This window comes from Mobula hypostoma, chromosome 9 (assembly GCF_963921235.1).
Source record: "Mobula hypostoma chromosome 9, sMobHyp1.1, whole genome shotgun sequence".
Taxonomy (NCBI): domain Eukaryota; kingdom Metazoa; phylum Chordata; class Chondrichthyes; order Myliobatiformes; family Myliobatidae; genus Mobula; species Mobula hypostoma.
In genome coordinates, this window is record NC_086105.1 from 91548705 (window position 1) to 91566910 (window position 18206).

The window sequence follows — 18206 nt, forward strand, 5'->3', positions numbered from 1 at the left end:
CAAACAGATAAAACATAAAATAAATTAATGGAAAAATTAAACTAAAATAGTCTGACAAATTACAGAGTATGCAGAACAAGCAATCAATATAAACAGAGAAGGGAAAACTAAATTAAAATATAAAGCATACAGCCATGTAACCACATAAACAGAAAATAATTAACAGGTAAAGTGCAGTAATAGTACAGAGTGAATGTATGAAAATTCAAACAGACAATGAGTAGGGTTTCCTTCACAATTTCCACCAGCTGAAAGATTTCATTACCAGGCACATATTTCACTCACATCACTTTCACCATTTCAAAGGGAGTGCTCCCTATATGAGTCCCTGGTCCACAATTCAGTCCCTGTCAAACACTTCCAATCGTATGGCCCCTTCACATGCTTTAGATGATCTGAGCAATGGGATCAACATGCACGAAACAGCACACCCTAACATCTTCACCATTGTTTTGGGAGATTTTAACCAGGTCAGTCTGAAAAAATCACCTGTGGTTTCTGTGATCTCTGTCTCAGAGGCCGGTGTTAGACTGTCTTTAAAGAGAGTGAACCCTCGCAAGGCAGAAGGCCCCGATGGAGTACCTGATAAGGCTCTGAAAACCTGTGCCAACCAACTAGCGGGAGTATTCAAGGACATTTTCAACCTGTCACTGCTATGGGCAGAAGTTCCCACTTGCTTCAAAAAGGCAATGATTATACCAGTGCCTAAGAAGAATAATGTGAGCTGCCTTAATGACTATCACCCGGTAGCACTCATATCGACAGCGATGAAATGCTTTGAGAGGTTGGTTATGGCTAGACTGAACTCCTGCCTCAACAGTTCAATGGCAGACGCAATCTCAATGGCTCTCCATTCAGCTTTAGACCACCTGGACAACACGAACACCTATGTCAGGATGCTGTTCATCAACTATAGCTCAGCATTTAATACCATCATTTCCACAATCATGATTGAGAAGTTGCAGAACCTGGGCCTCTGTACCCACCTCTGCAATTGGATCCTCGACTTCCTAACTGGAAGACCACAGTCTGTGCGGATTGGTGATAACATATCTTCCTCGCTGACGATCAACACTGGCACACCTCAGGGGTGTGTACTTAGCCCACTGCTCTACTCTCTATATACCCATGACTGTGTGGCTAGACATAGCTCAAATACCATCTATAAATTTGCTGACAATACAACCATTGCTGGTAGAATCTCAGGTGGTGACGAGAGGGCGTACAGGAGTGAGATATGCCAACTAGTGGAGTGGTGCCACATCAACAACCTGGCACTCAATGTCAGTAAGACGAAAACAGCTGATTGTGGACTTCAGGAAGGGTAAAATGAAGGAACACATACCAATCCTCATAGAGGGATCAGAAGTGGAGAGAGTGAGCAGTTTCAAGTTCCTGGGTGTTAAGATCTGTGAGGATCTAACCTGGTCCCAACATATTGATGTAGTTATAAAGAAGGCAAGACAGTGGCTATACTTTATTATGAGTTTGAAGAGATTTGGCATGTCAGCAAATACACTCAAAAACTTCCATAGATGTATCATGGAGAGCATTCTGACAGGCTGCATCACTGTCTGGTATGGAGGGGCTACTGCACCAGACTGAAAGAAGCTGCAGAGGGTTGTAAATCTAGTCAGCTCCATCTTGGGCACTAGCCTACAAAGTACCCAGGACATCTTCAAGGAGTGGTTTCTCATAAAGACAGCATCCATTATTAAGGACCTCCAGCACCCAGGACATGCCCTTTTCTCACTGTTACCATCAGGTAGGAGGTATAGAATTCTGAAAGCACACACTCAGCGATTCAGGAACAGCTTCTTCCCCTCTGCCATCCGGTTCCTAAGTGGCCATTGAACCTGTGAACACTACCTCACTTTTTTTAGTATGCGGTATGTCATAACCACAGATTCGGAAGCGCAGTAGATATGGCAATTGTGCTCATTAATATACACGTGTCGGCTAATTATTATTTCATTGTGATAGTAGTTAACTCCATTCGTTCCGTCATAGTGTTTGTCGAGATTTGGACATGGACACAGCAATGCTTCACTGCCTGTTTGCATTCTGCCTTGCCTGAGAAATTGGACTGTTCAGCCAACAGACTCTTGAAGAGTATTTGTTTTATTCTTCGTTGTTCTCTTTAGCAGCAGTGTAGGCTTCGTCTTCCATTTGAGAGTTTCAGTTAACGGCCCTTGGCTTCTTGTTTTCTTTTCCCTTTGACACTGTTCACATTGAAGTCTGTGAACTATCGACCCGCTTCAAAATCTCTCGCTCCGCACTTGGGCCATATCCAAACCTGGTGACACAGTATTTCTGTTTTTGCACGTTTTTTAAATCTATTCAATATATACACACTGTAATTGATTGATTGATTGATTGATTGATTTTTCTCTTCTATTTTATGTATTGCGAGGAACTGCTGCTGCTAAGTTAACAAATTTCATGTCACATGCCGGTGATAATAAACCTGATTCTGATTCTGATTCAGCGTAACAGGAGAGGCAACACCAGATCTTTCACCTCTTCCCTTCCCACCATTCAGAGACACAGCAGTCATTCCGGGTGAATCATGATTGGGCCGTACTTCTTCCAATCAGGTGTACTAAATTCAGCACCAACAATGTGGTCTCCTCTGCAGTGGAGAAATCAAAAGTGGATTGAATCATTGCTCTGGGCAGAACAACTGTTTTCTGTCACAAGGGTGACAATGAGACTATTTCATGTCACATTAATTCTCCATCCAACTCCCACTCTGACCTAGCTACCTATTGCAATCTGCTGAGGTACAGCTAGACCTAGCCCAAGCTTGTGGAACATTACCACTTATTATATCTGGGCACTTCACTGCCTTTCAGGCTCAATATCAAATTCTCAAACTTTGCTCTTTCTTTATTTCCATCTGTCTATCAATTCCACCTAACATCCATCTGTGATCTTGGATCCATTTTCTCTATCAATGAGTACAGACTGACTTGCTTGGTATGTCCCACATGCTTGCTAAATTCAACAGGTACTGCTGACAAAGAAGTATAATCTGCCTCTATCTGCCACACAAACCCATTTAGTCCTATTTTATCACGGATATTCCCTTTGTCCTATCCATCCCTCACCACCTGCTCTGCAATGAAAAACTACTTTCTGTCCCACTTCAGACAAAGGATCTTAGACCTGAAATGCTAACCATTCATTTTCCACAGGTGCTACCTGACTTGTTGAGTGTTTCCAGCACTTTCTGATTTTTACCTCAGGTTTTCAGCATCTGCAGCATTCTGATTTTTTAACCGTTAAGTAGCTTCAGCATAAGAAATAAATGTCAAAACAGCAAACACATGGAGCAAAAATAAAATGTCAACATATCAAATATATGTTTTACCTAAAATATAAAGCAACAAAAACAGAGTAAATAAATATGGAGAAAATAAAGTACAAAATACAGATTTTAAGTTGCATCCTCTCGGGTCCCAGGGTCAGAGACATCTCAGATCAGGTGGAAAGCATTCCAAAGGGGGAGGATGAGCAGCTGGAGGTCATGGTACATATTGATACCAACAACATAGGTAGGAAAAGGGAAGAGTTCCTGAAGAGATAATATGGAGAGTGAGGTAGGACACTGAAAAGCAGGACCTCAAGGATGGTAATCTCCAGATTACTTCCTGTGTCATGAGCCAGTGAGGGTAAGAATAATATGATATGTGAGTGAACGTATGGCTGAAGAATTGGTGCAGGGAGCAGGGTTTCAAATTTCTCCATATTATCTCTTGGGATTGGGATCTCTGCTGGGGAAGGTATGATCTGTACAAAAGGGGCAGCTTACACCTGAACTTGAAGGAGCTCAATACCTTTATAGTCCAGTTTGATAGAGCTTTTGGGGAGGGTTTATTTGACAGGGGAATGGAATCTGAGCGATGGGTTACAGAATGGAGCAGTTGGTGTAAAGGTAGTTGCAGCATGTAGAGAGACTGTGAGGAAGGATCGACAGTGGATTGGACATCCTTACAGTCAGTTGGATGGGTTGCAACCTGTCAGTTTTAATGTGAGACGTATCAGGGAAAAGGGTGATAATCTTAGAGCATGGATCAGTGCATAGAACTATGACGTTGTGGCCTTTACAAAGACTTGGCTGTCAGAAGGGCAGGAGTAGCTGCTGGATGTTCCAAATGTAAGATGTTTCTGAAGGGACAGAGTAGGAGGAAAACAAGCCGAGGAGTGGCATTGCTAATCAGAGATAGTATCACAGGTGCAGCAAGTAATGGAGGGATTGATGACTGAGTCATTATGGATGGAAGTCAGGAACAGGAGGGGAGCAATCACACTATTGGGAGTATTCTATAGACACCTCCAATAGCAACTGACACTGGAGAGCAGATCAGGAGGCAGATTGTGGAAAGGTACAAAAATAACAGGGTTGTTGTCATGGGTGACTTCAATTTTCCAGATATTGATTGATGCCTCCTTAGTGTGAGGACAGAATTTGTTAGGTGTGTCCAGAAAGGATTTCTGACATGACATTTCTGACGGGCTGACTAGAGGAGAAGCCATACTGGATCAGGTACAGGGCAATGAACCTGGTCATATGACAGATCTCCTGGTGGGTGAGCATTTCAGAGACAGCAACCACAGTTCCTTTAATATAGCCTCGGACAGGGATAGAAGCAGACAGTATTTAACTGGGGGAGGACAAATGATGCTATTAGGCAAGAATTAGGGAGCATAAATTGGGAACAAATTTACTCAGGGGAATGCAAAACAGAAATGTGGAGATTGTTTAGGGAGCACAGGAGGCTGAGTAGGTTTGTCCCATTGAGACAGGGGAAGGATGAAAACCATAGTTGAGAAAAGATGTAGAACAACTATCTAGAGGAAGAAAGAAAGGCTCTAGGGAGTTACAGGGTAGTCAGGAAGGAGTTTAAGAATGAGCTTAGGAAAGCTAGGAGAGGACATGAGAAGTAAGATTAAGGAAAACTCCAAGGTGTTCTATATGAATGTAAAGAACAGGATGTTTACTAGATGAGGTTAGAACGTAAATACCAAGGGTCCACTGGGAGAGTTTTACAATATCATCAGCCCTCTACAAATCAAACATCCGGATGGTCTGTTCAGAAATGCAGGAGACTTCAATCACATTAACCTGCAAGATATTTTATCCGAATTCCACCAGCATGTCACCATGGTTACTAGGGGAACAAACAAACTGTACCACGTTTATACAAACAGACACGATACTTACAAAGCCATCCCACGCCCTCATCTTGGCCTCTCTGACCACATCTCCATACTGTTAATCCCAGCATACTGAAAATGGAGAAAACAGTCAGGAGGGCATCACTGTATGGCCTAATGAGGCCACCTCTGTGTTTCAGGACTGTTTTGAATGGACTAACTGGTAGATGTTCAAAGAGGCCGCCACAAATGGAAAAGACACAGACCTTGAGGAATATGCCCTGTCTGTAATCAGCTACATCAATAAGTGTGTGGACGATGTCGATACCTCAAGAGCAGTCCAACCGAAGCCCTGGCTGCACACAGAGGTGCAATTCTTACTAAAAACCTGGGACACTGCCTTCAAGTCTGGAGACAGAACAGCTCTCAGAGCAGCCAGGCAAAGCCTTATCTTAGGCCTTTCGAGGGCAAAGATTCCCTATGCACAAAAAGTTCAGGAACACCTGACCCCAGGTGTATGTGGCTGGGGATCAAGGGCATGACTGGCTATGCAAGGAAAACCAGTGTCAACTGCATCAGCAACGCCTCCCTCCCTGTCACTCTAAACAACCTTTATACACACTTTGAAGCATGCAACACAACGCCTGTCATGGTCCGGTCCGTGAAGTCTGTATTTCAGTTCACGGTCTGGTCCATAGCTCCTTGTTCCGGGGTTTCTGGTTTCCCCAGATTCTGTTGTAGGTACATGATTCTCATTTTGGGGCTGAGACATAAATACCTCTGCAAACCAGGGATTCCCTGCTGTACTGTCTGTTCCCCTCTTTGTCTTTTCCCCCTCGCCTGACTCTCTACCTGTTCACCTAGCCTGGATACCCTGCCTGGATACCCTGCCTGTATACCCCGCCTGTATCGCTGAAGTTTTACTGCCAGAGCAAGACCGGAGCCTTGTTAGGTCAAGATAAAGAACTGTCTTTCGTTGTGTGGAATTGTCTCTCTGTGTCCACGCCTTTGCTAGGTAGGTCCGGCAGTTTGCCGCTACCTAGTGTTAGAAACTGTCTCTGTGTCCTCACCTTCGCTGGGTGGGTCTGGCCGTTTGCTGCCACCTTGTGTTCAGATCCGGCTGTTTCCATAGCCAGTCGAAGTTGCTGGCCATAACTACGACTCGGAGTAAACCCAATGCACCGATCGAACTGTCTGTCATTCTTCGGTGTTTGTCTCTTCTTGTCCTTGCCTCTGTGGGGTAAGTCAGGTCATTCTGCTGTTGCCCTGTGGGAGGTCTTGTCTTGTCTTGTCTTGTCTTTGCCTCTGTTGGGTAAGTCCGGCCATTCTGCTGTTACCCGACGGATGGACCTGTCCCACCTTGGTGTGGAGATAAAGTTGAGTCCCGGCTTGTCTAAGGATAAGTCCTGGCTCTATGTCTATGTACTGTCCAGTCTCATGTTAGTGTCATGTTAAAGATGAGTCCCGACTTTTCAAAGGATAAGTCCCGGCTCTATGTTGATATACAGTTCTCAGCCTGTCTCCAAGCTCAAGCCTCAAGGCCCCAAACCCATCTCGAAGTCCAAGCCTCAAGACCCCAAGCCTGTCTCCAAGCTCAAGCCTCAAGACTCCAAGCCCATCTCCAAGCTCAAGCCTCAAGACCCCAAGCCTGTCGTCTCCAAGCTCAAGCCTGAAGACCCCAAGCCTGTCTCCAAGCTCAAGCCTCAAGACCCCAGCCTCCAGTCCTGCAGTCATCTCATGTTCTTGCCTGGTTCTGGGGCCCGAGCCCAAGGCAAGACCCAGGTTCTGGGTCCTTGTCCAGTCTCTGGCTCAGGGTCCAAGCCCAGGCTCCTAGTTCATGGTTCCTTTTCCGGTTTCCCTGTTTCTTGTCCATGTCTTAGCCCAGGTCCTGCATCTTAGTCCTGTTCCTAGTACTTCAGTGTCTGTGTCTTGCATTTGGGTCCACTACCAGCGCCCCCTTTGTGACAACACCGGCCATGAAAGCTACCCCCTCTTCAACGTGAACAGATTCTGTCTGTAACAGCAGCTGACGTAAGAATGACTCTAAGGCTGCCAGGCCAGACAACTTCCCAGGCCGAGTTGTGCAAACCAGCTGACTGACATCTTCACAGACATTTTCAACACTCCACTCATCCAGACTGCTGTACCCACATGTTTTAAATCAGCCGCCACTATCCCTGTACCAAGGAACCCGACACCTTCAGAACTAACCGACTGCTGCCTGGTGGCACTGATGCCGTTCATCATGAAGTGCTTTGAACGGCTTGTAATGACACACGTCAAAAACTCCTTTCCTGCCACAATGGACGCTCATCGACATGCTTACCAACAGAACCACTCTACGTCAGATGCCATAGCATTTGTCATACACCTGGCCCTGACACACCAAGAAAATAAGTACTCTTCTGTTGGAATGCTGATTCTGGCATTCAACACTATTGTACAAACAAACCTTGGTGAACAAACTCCTCTCCACTGTGCAGATGGGTGTCGGACTTCCTAACCAACAGCTCCTCCCTCCCCATCATCCTCAACACGGGTGCCCCCCTCTTCCCCAGGGCTGTGTGCTGAGCCCATTGCTGTACACTCTGCTCACACCTGACTGCACAGACAAACGGCCGAGCAGCTGAGTAATGGTATTGCCGAGTTCGCTGATGACACAACAGTGGTGGGGTCATCACCAACAATGATGAGAAGGCCAAAGGAGGTGAGGTGGAAGAGCTCAAGGCCTGGTGCCAGGCTAATAAGCTCTTCCTCAAAGTCAATAAGACAAAAGGAGATGGTTATCAACGTCAGGAGAACTCGCTCCACTCCCACCCCTCTTTACATCAGCAGCACAGCAGTGGAAACTGGGAGCAGTTTCAAACTCCTGTAAGTGCACATCTCACACAACCTCTCATGGTCCCAGAAGATGGAAAATTCTAGGCAGCTTCATGAGTAGGTTACATGGTCAGCACACCATTGTGGGCCAAAGGCCCTGTAATGTGCTGTAAATTTCTATGTTCTATGTTCTATATCCTACACAATCAAAAAATGCCACCAATGCCTCTACTTTCTGAGGAAGCAGAAGAGAGCTGAACTATGCAAACTAATACTCACATCTTTCTACTGATACGCAGAGAGCACCTAAACATCCTGCATTGCTGTGTAGAACCATAACTGCATGCAGCAGATAGGAAGACTCTACAACAGGTTGTCAAAACTGCCCGGTGCATCACCAACACCAATCTAGGCACCATTAAGGACATACGTACAGAAAGGTGCTGGAAAAAGGCTAGCAATATCACGAAAGATCCCACCCACCCTGCTCATGGACTGATTGTCCCAGTCCCACAGAAAGGAGGATGTGCTGGAACTTTAGAACAGCAACAGGATATCCCTGGGGCCGAATGGGATGTACTCCAGGTTGCTATGTGAGATGACTGCACCTTTGGTATTAATCTTTGCATCCTCACTGGCCACAGGAGTAATTCCAAATATTATTCCTTTGTTCAGGAAGGTAATACTGATAAGCTTGGAATTTATAGACAGTGAGTCTTACTTCATTGGTGGGAAAGCTATTGGAAAGAATTTACAAGCATTTAGATGAGCATAGTGTGATGAGGGATAGGCAGCATGGCTTTGCGAGGGGCAGGTCTTGACTTGGGAGCCTGATTGAATACTTTGAAGAAGCAACAAAACAAATTGATGAAGCTAGAGCAGTGGATGTGGTATGTATGGAATTTGGTAAGCAACGGATGTGGTGTGTATGGACTCTGGTACGCAGTGGATGTGGTGTGCATGGACTTTGGTAAGCAGTGGATGTGGTGTGTATGGACTCTGCTAAGCGGTGGATGTGGTGTGTATGGACTTTGCCAAGCAGTGGATGTGGTTGGTGTGTATGGACTCTAGGTAAGCAATGTATATGCTGTGTATGGACTTTGGAAAGCAGTGGATGCGGTGGATGTGTATGGACTCTGGCAAGCAGTGGATGTGGTGTGTATGGACTTTGGTAAGCAGTGGATGTCGTCTGTATGTATGGACTTTGGTAAGCAGTGGATGTGGTGGGTGTGTATGGACATTTGGTAAGCAGTGGATGTGGTGTGTATGGACTCTGGTAATCAGTGGATGTGAGTATGGACTTTGGTAAGCTGTGGATGTGGTGTCTGTGTATGGAATTTGGTAAGCAGTGGATGTATTGAGTATGGACTCTGGTAAGCAGTGGATGTGGTGTGTTTGGACTTTGGTAGGCAGTGGATGTGGTGTGCATGGACTCTGGAAAGCAGAGGATGTGGTGCATATGCACTCTGGTAAGCAGTAGATGTGTTGTATGTGAATGGACTCTGGAAAGCAGTGGATGTAGTGTGTATGGATTCTGTTAAGCAGTGGATGTGGTGGGTGTGTATGAATTTGGTAAGCAGCAGGTGTGGTGTGTATAGACTCTGTTAAGCAGTGGATATGGTGTGTATGTATGGACTCTGATAAGCAGTGGATGCGGTGTGTATGGACTCTGGCAAGCAGCGGGTGTGATGTGTATAGACTTTGGGAAGCAGTGGGTGTGGTGTGAATGTATGGACATCGGTAAGCAGTGGATGTGGTGTGTATGGACTCTGGAATGCAGTGGATGTGGTGTGTATGGACTCTGGTAAGCAGCGGATGTGGTGTGTATGGACTCTGGAAAGCAACAGATGTGGTGTGTATGGACTTTTGTAAGCAGTGGATGTGGTGTGTATGTGTGGACTTTGGTAAGCAGTGGATGTAGTGTATATGGATTCTGTTAAGCAGTGGATGTGGTGGGTGTATATGGACTCCGGTAAGCAGTGGATGTAGTGGGTGTGTATGAATTTGGTAAGCAACGGATGTGGTGTGTATGGACTCAGGTAAGCAGCGCATGTGGTGTGTAAGGACTTTGGTAAGCAGTGGATGTGGTGTGTATGAACTCTGGTAAGCAGTGGATGTGGTTTGTCCGGACTCTGGTAAGCAGTGGATGTGGTGTGTATGGACTGCGGTGAGCAGTGGGTGTGTTTTGTATGGACCTTGGTAATCAGTGAATGTGTGTATGGACTTTGGTAAGCAGTGGAAGTGGTGTGTATGGACATTGGTAAGCAGTGGATATGGTGTGTTTGCACTCTGGTAAGCACTGGATGTGTGTATGGACGTTGGCAAGCATTGGATGCGGTGTGTATGGACTCTGGTAAGCGGTGCATGTAATGTGTGTGGACCTTGGTAAGCAGTGGATGTAGTGTGTAGGTATGGATTCTGGTAAGCAGTGGATGTGGTGTGTATGGACTTTGGTAAGCAGTGGATGTGGTGTGTGTGTATGGACTTTAGTAAGCAATTTATGTGGTGTGTATGGACTCTGCTAACCAGTGGATGAGGTGTGTATGGACTTTGGTAAGCTGTGGATGAGGTGTGTATGCACTCTGATAAGCAGTCATTGTGAGTGGACTTTGGTCAGCAGTAGATGTGCTGTGTATGGACTCTGGTAGGCAACGGATGTGGTGTGTAAGGACTTTTGTAAGCAGTGGATGTGGTGTGTATGTGTGGACTCTGGTAAGAAGTGGATGTGATGTGAATGGAATCTGGTAAGCAGTGGATGTGGTGTGTATGGACTCCACTAAACAGTGGATGTGTTTTCTATGGACTCTGGTAAGCAGTGAATGTGGTGTGTATGGACATTGGTAAGAAGTGGATGTGGTGTGTATGGACTTTGGTAAGCAATGGATGTGGTGTATATGTACTCCGCTAAGCAGTGGATGTAGTGGGTGTGTATGAATTTGGTAAGCAACGGGTGTGGTGTGTATGGACTCTGGTAAGCAGCGGATGTGGTGTGTATGGACTCTGGTAAGCAGTGGATGTGGTTTGTCTGGACTCTGGTAAGCAGTGGATGTGCTGTGTATGGACTGCGGTGAGTAGTGGGTGTGTTTTGTTTGGACTCTGAAAAGCAGTGAATGTGGTGAGTGTGGAGTCTGGTAAGCAGTGGATGTGCTGTGTATGTATGGACTTTGGTAAGCAGTGGATGTGTTTTGTATGTATGTATTTTGGTAATCAGTGAATGTGTGTATGGACTTTGGTAAGCAGAGGATGTGGTGTGTATGGACGTTGGTAAGCAGTGGATGTGGTGCGTATGGATTCTGGTAAGCAGTGGATGTGGTGTGTGTGTATGGACTTTTGTAAGCAATTTTTGTGGTGTGTATGGACTCTGCTAACCAGTGGATCAGGTGTGTATGGACTTTGGTCAGCAGTAGATGTGATGTGTATGGACTTTAGTAAGCAGAGGTTGTGCTGTGTATGGACCCTGGTAAGCAACGGATGTGGTGTGTAAGGACTTTTGTAAGCAGTGGATGTGGTGTGTATGTGTGGACTCTGTTAAGCAGTGGATGTGGTTTCTATGGACCCTGGTACACAGTGGAAGTGATGTCTATGCACTCCAATAAGCAGTGGATGTGTTTTCTATGGACTCTCGTAAGCAGTGTTTGCAGTGTGTATGGACATCGGTGAGCAGTGGATGTGGTGTGTATGGACTTTGGTAAGCAATGGATGTGGTGTGTAGGGACTTTGGTAAGCAGTGGGTGTGGTGTGTAAGTATGGACTTTGGTAAGCAAGGATGTGGTGTGCAGGGACTTTGGTAAGTAGTGGGTGTGGTGTGTATGTATGGACTTTGGTAAGCAGTGGATGTGGTGTGTATGGACTCTGGTAAGCAGTGGAATTGGTTTGTCCGGACTCTGGTAAGCAGTGGATGTGCTGTGTATGGACTGCGGTGAGCAGTGGGTGTGTTTTGTATGGACTCTGGTAAGCAGTGAATGTGGTGAGTGTGGAGTCTGGTAAGCAGTGGATGTGGTGTGTATGTATGGACTCTGGTAAGCAGTGGATGTGGTGTGCATGGACTTTGGTAAGCCGTGGATGTGTTTTGTATGTATGGGCTTTGGTAATCAGTGAATGTGTGTATGGACTTTGGTAAGCAGTGGATGTGGTGTATAGGGACTCTGGTAAATAGTGGATGTAGTGTATATGGACTCTGGTACGCAGTGGATGTGTGTATAGACTTTGGTAAGCAGTTGATGTGATGTGTATGGAGTTTGGTAACCAGAGGATGTGGTATGTATGGACTCTGGTATGCAGTGGATGTGTGTATGGACGTGGTTAAGCAGTAGATGTGATGTGCATGGACTCTGGTAACCAGAGGATGTGGTATGTATGGAATCTGGTAAGCAGTGGATGTGGTGTATATGGACTCTGGTACGCAGTGGATGTGTGTATGGACATGGTTAAGCAGTAAATGTGATGTGTATGGAGTTTGGTAACCAGAGGATGTGGTTTGTATGGGCTTGGGTAAGCAGTGGATGTGGTGTGTATGGACTCCGGAAAGCAAGTGGACGTGTTTTGTATGGGCTCTGGTAAGCAGTCAATGTGGTGACTGTGGACTCTGGTAAGCATCGGATGTGGTGGCTGTGTATGAATTTGGTAAGCAGCGGGTGTGGTGTGTATGGACTATGGTATGCAGTGGATGTAGTGTGTATGGACTCCAGTAAGCAGTGGATGTGTTTTGAATGAACTCTGGTAAGCAGTGAATGTGGTGAGTGTGGACTCTGTTAAGCAGTGGATGTGGTGTGTAGGGACTCTGGTAGGCAGTGGATGTGGTATGTATGGACATTGCTAAGAATGGATGTGGTGTGTAGGGACATTGGTAAGCAGTGGGTGTGGTGTGTATGTATGGACTTTGGTAAGCAGTGGATGCGGTGTGTATGGACTCTGGTAAGCAGTGGATATGGTTTGTCCGGACTCTGGTAAGCAGTGGATGTGGTGTGTATGGACTGCGGTGAGCAGTGGGTGTGTTTTGTATGGACTCTGGAAAGCAGTGAATGTGGTGAGTGTGGAGTCTCTTAAGCAGTGGATGTGGTGGGTGTATATGGACTCTGGTAAGCAGTGGATGTGCTGTGTATGGAGTCTGGTAAGCAGTGGATGTGGTGTGCATGGACTTTGGTAAGCAGTGGATGTGTTTTGTATGTATGGACTTTGGTAATCAGTGAATGTGTGTATGGTTTTTGGTAAGCAGTGGAAGTGGTGTGTATGGACTTTGGTAAGCAGTGGATATGGTGTTTATGGACTCTGGTAAGCACTGGATGTGTGTAGGGACTTTGGTAAGCAGTAGATGTGATGTGTATGGACTTTGGTAAGCAGAGGATGTGGTGTGTAAGGACTTTTGTAAGCAGTGGATGTGGTGTGCATGGACTTTGGTAAGCAGTGGATGTGTTTTGTATGTATGGACTTTGGTAATCAGTGAATGTGTGTATGGATTTTGGTAAGCAGTGGAAGTGGTGTGTATGGACTTTGGTAAGCAGTGGATATGGTGTTTATGGACTCTGGTAAGCACTGGATGTGTGTATGGACTCTGGTAAGCACTGGATGTGTGTAGGGACTTTGGTAAACAGTAGATGTGATGTGTATGGACTTTGGTAAGCAGAGGATGTGGTGTGTATGGACGTTGGTAAGCAGTGGATGTGGTGTGCATGGACTCTGGTAAGCGATGGATGTGCTGTGTGTGGACCTTGGTAAGCAGTGGATGTACTGTGTATGTATGAATTCTGGTAAGCAGTGGATGTGGTGTGTGTGTATGGACTTTTGTAAGCAATTTATGTGGTGTGTATGGACTCTGCTAACCAGTGGATGAGGTGTGTATGGACTTTGGTCAGCAGTAGATGTGATGTGTATGGACTTTAGTAAGCAGAGGTTGTACTGTGTATGGACCCTGGTAAGCAACGGATGTGGTGTGTAAGAACTTTTGTAAGCAGTGGATGTGGTGTGTATGTGTGGACTCTGTTAAGCAGTGGATGTGGTTTCTATGGACTCTGGTACACAGTGGATGTGGTGCCTATGCCCTCCAGTAAGCAGTGGATGTGTTTTCTATTGACTCTCGTAAGCAGTGAATGTGGTGTGTATGGACTTTGGTAAGCAACGGATGTGGTGTGCAGGGACTTTGGTAACCAGTGGGTGTGGTGTGTATGTATGGACTTTGGTATGCAGTGGATGTGGTGTGTATGGACTCTGGTAAGCAGTGGATGTGGTTTATAGGGACTCTGGTAAGCAGTGGAAGTGGTGTGTATGGACTGCGGTGATCAGTGGGTGTGTTTTGTATGGACTCTGGAAAGCAGTGAATGTGGCGAGTGTGGAGTCTCTTAAGCAGTGGATGTGGTGGGTGTATATGGACTCTGGTAAGCAGTGGATGTGCTGTGTATGGACTCTGGTAAGCAGTGGATGTGGTGTGCATGGACTTTGGTAAGCAGTGGATGTGTTTTGTATGTATGGGCTTTGGTAATCAGTGAATGTGTGTATGGACTTTGGTAAGCAGTGGATGTGGTGTGTAGGGACTCTGGTAAATAGTGGATGTAGTGTATATGGACTCTGGTACGCAGTGGATGTGTGTATAGACTTTGGTAAGCAGTCGATGTGATGTGTATGGAGTTTGGTAACCAGAGGATGTGGTATGTATGGACTCTGGTACGCAGTGGATGTGTGCATGGACATGGTTAAGCAATAGATGTGATGTGTATGGACTTTGGTAACCAGAGGATGTGGTTTGTATGGACTCTGGTAAGCAGTGAATGTGGTGTGTATGGACATTGGTAAGAAGTGGATGTGGTGTGTATGGAGTCTGCTAACAAGTTGATGTGGTGCGTATGGACTCTGTTAAGCAGTGGATGTGGTTTCTATGGACCCTGGTACACAGTGGAAGTGGTGTCTATGCACTCCAGTAAGCAGTGGATGTGTTTTCTATGGACTCTCGTAAGCAGTGTTTGCGGTGTGTATGGACATCGGTGAGCAGTGGATGTGGTGTGTATGGACTTTGGTAAGCAATGGATGTGGTGTGTAGGGACTTTGGTAAGCAGTGGGTGTGGTGTGTACATATGGACTTTGGTAAGCAAGGATGTGGTGTGGAGGGACTTTGGTAAGCAGTGGGTGTGGTGTGTATGTATGGACTTTGGTAAGCAGTGGATGTGGTGTGTATGGACTCTGGTAAGCAGTGGATTTGGTTTGTCCGGACTCTGGTAAGCAGTGGATGTGTTGTGTATGGACTGCGGTGAGCAGTGGGTGTGTTTTGTATGGACTCTGGAAAGCAGTGAATGTGGTGAGTGTGAAGTCTGGTAAGCAGTGGATGTGATGTGTATGTATGGAGTTTGGTAATCATTGAATGTGTGTATGGACTTTGATAAGCAGTGGATGTGGTGTGTATGGACTTCTGTAAGCAATTTAAGTGGTGTGTATGGACTCTGCTAACCAGTGGATGAGGTGTATATGGACTTTGGTAAGCAGTGGATGTGGTGTGTATGGGCTTTGGTAAGCTGTGGATGAGGTATGTATGCACTCTGATAAGCAGTGATTGTGAGTGGACTTTGGTCAGCAGTAGATGTGATGTGTATGGACATTGGTAAGCAGAGGATGTGCTGTGTATGGACCCTGGTAAGCAGTGGATGTGGTGTGCATGGACTTTGGTAAGCAGTGGATGTGTTTTGTATGTATGGACCTTGGTAATCAGTGTATGTGTGTATGGTTTTTGGTAAGCAGTGGAAGTGCTGTGTATGGACCCTGGTAAGCAGTGGATGTAGTGTGTATGTATGGATTCTGGTAAGCAGTGGATGTGGTGTGTGTGTATGGACTTTTTTAAGCAATTTATGTGGTGTGTATGGACTCTGCTAACCAGTGGATCAGGTGTGTATGGACATTGGTAAGCAGTGGATGTGGTGTGAATGGAATCTGGTAAGCAGTGGATGTGGTGTGTATGGACTCTGGTAAGCACTGGATGTGTGTATGAACTTTGGTAAGCAGTAGATGCGATGTGTATGGACTTTGGTAAGCAGAGGATGTGGTGTGTATGGACGTTGGTAAGCAGTGGATGTGGTGTGTATGGACTCTGGTAAGCGGTGGATGTGCTGTGTGTGGACCGTGGTAAGCAGTGGATGTAGTGTGTATGTATGGATTCTGGCAAGCAGTGGATGTGGTGTGTGTGTATGGACTTTAGTAAGCAATTTATGTGGTGTGTATGGACTCTGCTAACCAGTGGATCAGGTGTGTATGGACTTTGGTAAGCAGTGCATGTGGTGGGAATGGAATCTGGTAAGCAGTGGATGTAGTGTGTATGTATGAATTCTGGTAAGCAGTGGATGTGGTGTGTGTGTATGGACTTTTGTAAGCAATTTATGTGGTGTGTATGGACTCTGCTAACCAGTGGATGAGGTGTGTATGGACTTTGGTCAGCAGTAGATGTGATGTCTATGGACTTTAGTAAGCAGAGGTTGTGCTGTGTATGGACCCTGGTAAGCAACGGATGTGGTGTGTAAGAACTTTTGTAAGCAGTGGATGTGGTGTGTATGTGTGGACTCTGTTAAGCAGTGGATGTGGTTTCTATGGACTCTGGTACACAGTGGATGTGGTGCCTATGCCCTCCAGTAAGCAGTGGATGTGTTTTCTATTGACTCTCGTAAGCAGTGAATGTGGTGTGTATGGACTTTGGTAAGCAACGGATGTGGTGTGTAGGGACTTTGGTAACCAGTGGGTGTGGTGTGTATGTATGGACTTTGGTATGCAGTGGATGTGGTGTGTATGGACTCTGGTAAAGTGGATGTGGTTTATCCGGACTCTGGTAAGCAGTGGATGTGGTGTGTATGGACTGCGGTGATCAGTGGGTGTGTTTTGTATGGACTCAGGAAAGCAGTGAATGTGGCGAGTGTGGAGTCTCTTAAGAAGTGGATGTGGTGGGTGTATATGGACTCTGGTAAGCAGTGGATGTGCTGTGTATGGACTATGGTAAGCAGTGGATGTGGTGTGCATGGACTTTGGTAAGCAGTGGATGTGTTTTGTATGTATGGACTTTGGTTATCAGTGCATGTGTGTATGGTTTTTGGTAAGCAGTGGAAGTGCTGTGTGTGGACCCTGGTAAGCAGTGGATGTAGTGTTTATGTATGGATTCTGGTAAGCAGTGGATGTGGTGTGTGTGTATGGACTTTTGTAAGCAATTTATGTGGTGTGTATGGACTCTGCTAACCAGTGGATCAGGTGTATATGGACATTGGTAAGCAGTGGATGTGGTGTGAATGGAATCTGGTAAGCAGTGGATGTGGTTTGTATGGACTCTGGTAAACACTGGATGTGTGTATGAACTTTGGTAAGCAGTAGATGCGATGTGTATGGACTTTGGTAAGCAGAGGATGTGCTGTGTATGGACCCTGGTAAGCAACGGATGTGGTGTGTAAGAACTTTTGTAAGCAGTGGATGTGGTGTGTATGTGTGGACTCTGTTAAGCAGTCGATGTGGTTTCTATGGACTCTCGTAAGCAGTGTTTGTGGTGTGTATGGACATTGGGAAGCAGTGCATGTGGTGTGCATGGACTTTGGTAAGCAGTGGATGTGTTTTGTATGTATGGACTTTGGTAATCAGTGAATGTGTGTATGGACTTTGGTAAGCAGTGGATGTGGTGTATATGGACTTTGGTAAGCACTGGATGTGGTGTGTAGGGACTTTGGTAAGCAGTGGATGTGGTGTGTATGGACTCTGGTAAGCAGTGGATATGGTTTGTCCGGACTCTGGTAAGCAGTGGATGTGGTGTGTATGGACTGCGGTGAGCATTGTGTGTGTTTTGTATGGACTCTGGAAAGCAGTGAATGTGGTGAGCGTGGAGTCTCTTAAGCAGTGGATGTGGTGGATGTTTATGGACTCTGGTAAGCAGTGGATGTGGTGTGCATGGACTTTGGTAAACAGTGGATGTGTTTTGTATGTATGGACTTTGGTAATCAGTGAATGTGTGTATGGATTTTGGTAAGCAGTGGAAGTGGTGTGTATGGACTTTGGTAAGCAGTGGATATGGTGTGTATGGACTCTGGTGAGCACTGGATGTGTGTAGGGACTTTGGTAAGCAGTAGATGTAATGTGTATGGACTCTGGAAAGCAGTGAATGTGGCGAGTGTGGAGTCTGGTAAGCAGTGGATGTGGTGTGTATGTATGGAGTTTGGTAATCATTGAATGTGTGTATGGACTTTGATAAGCAGTGGATGTGGTTTATCCGGACTCTGGTA

At 45.9% G+C, this 18206-nt stretch overlaps 1 protein-coding gene across 1 annotated transcript in view; it reads right to left on the reverse strand.

Moving 5' to 3' along the window:
• si:dkey-43p13.5 (homeobox protein unc-4) overlaps nucleotides 1–7480 on the reverse strand; it is a 29316-nt gene extending 21836 nt beyond the window's left edge. The window contains exon 1 of the mRNA XM_063059551.1: nucleotides 7372–7480. Coding sequence (XP_062915621.1) covers nucleotides 7372–7480 — 109 coding nt within the window. The remainder of the gene's footprint in view (nucleotides 1–7371) is intronic.
• Between the last annotated feature and the right edge of the window lie 10726 nt (nucleotides 7481–18206).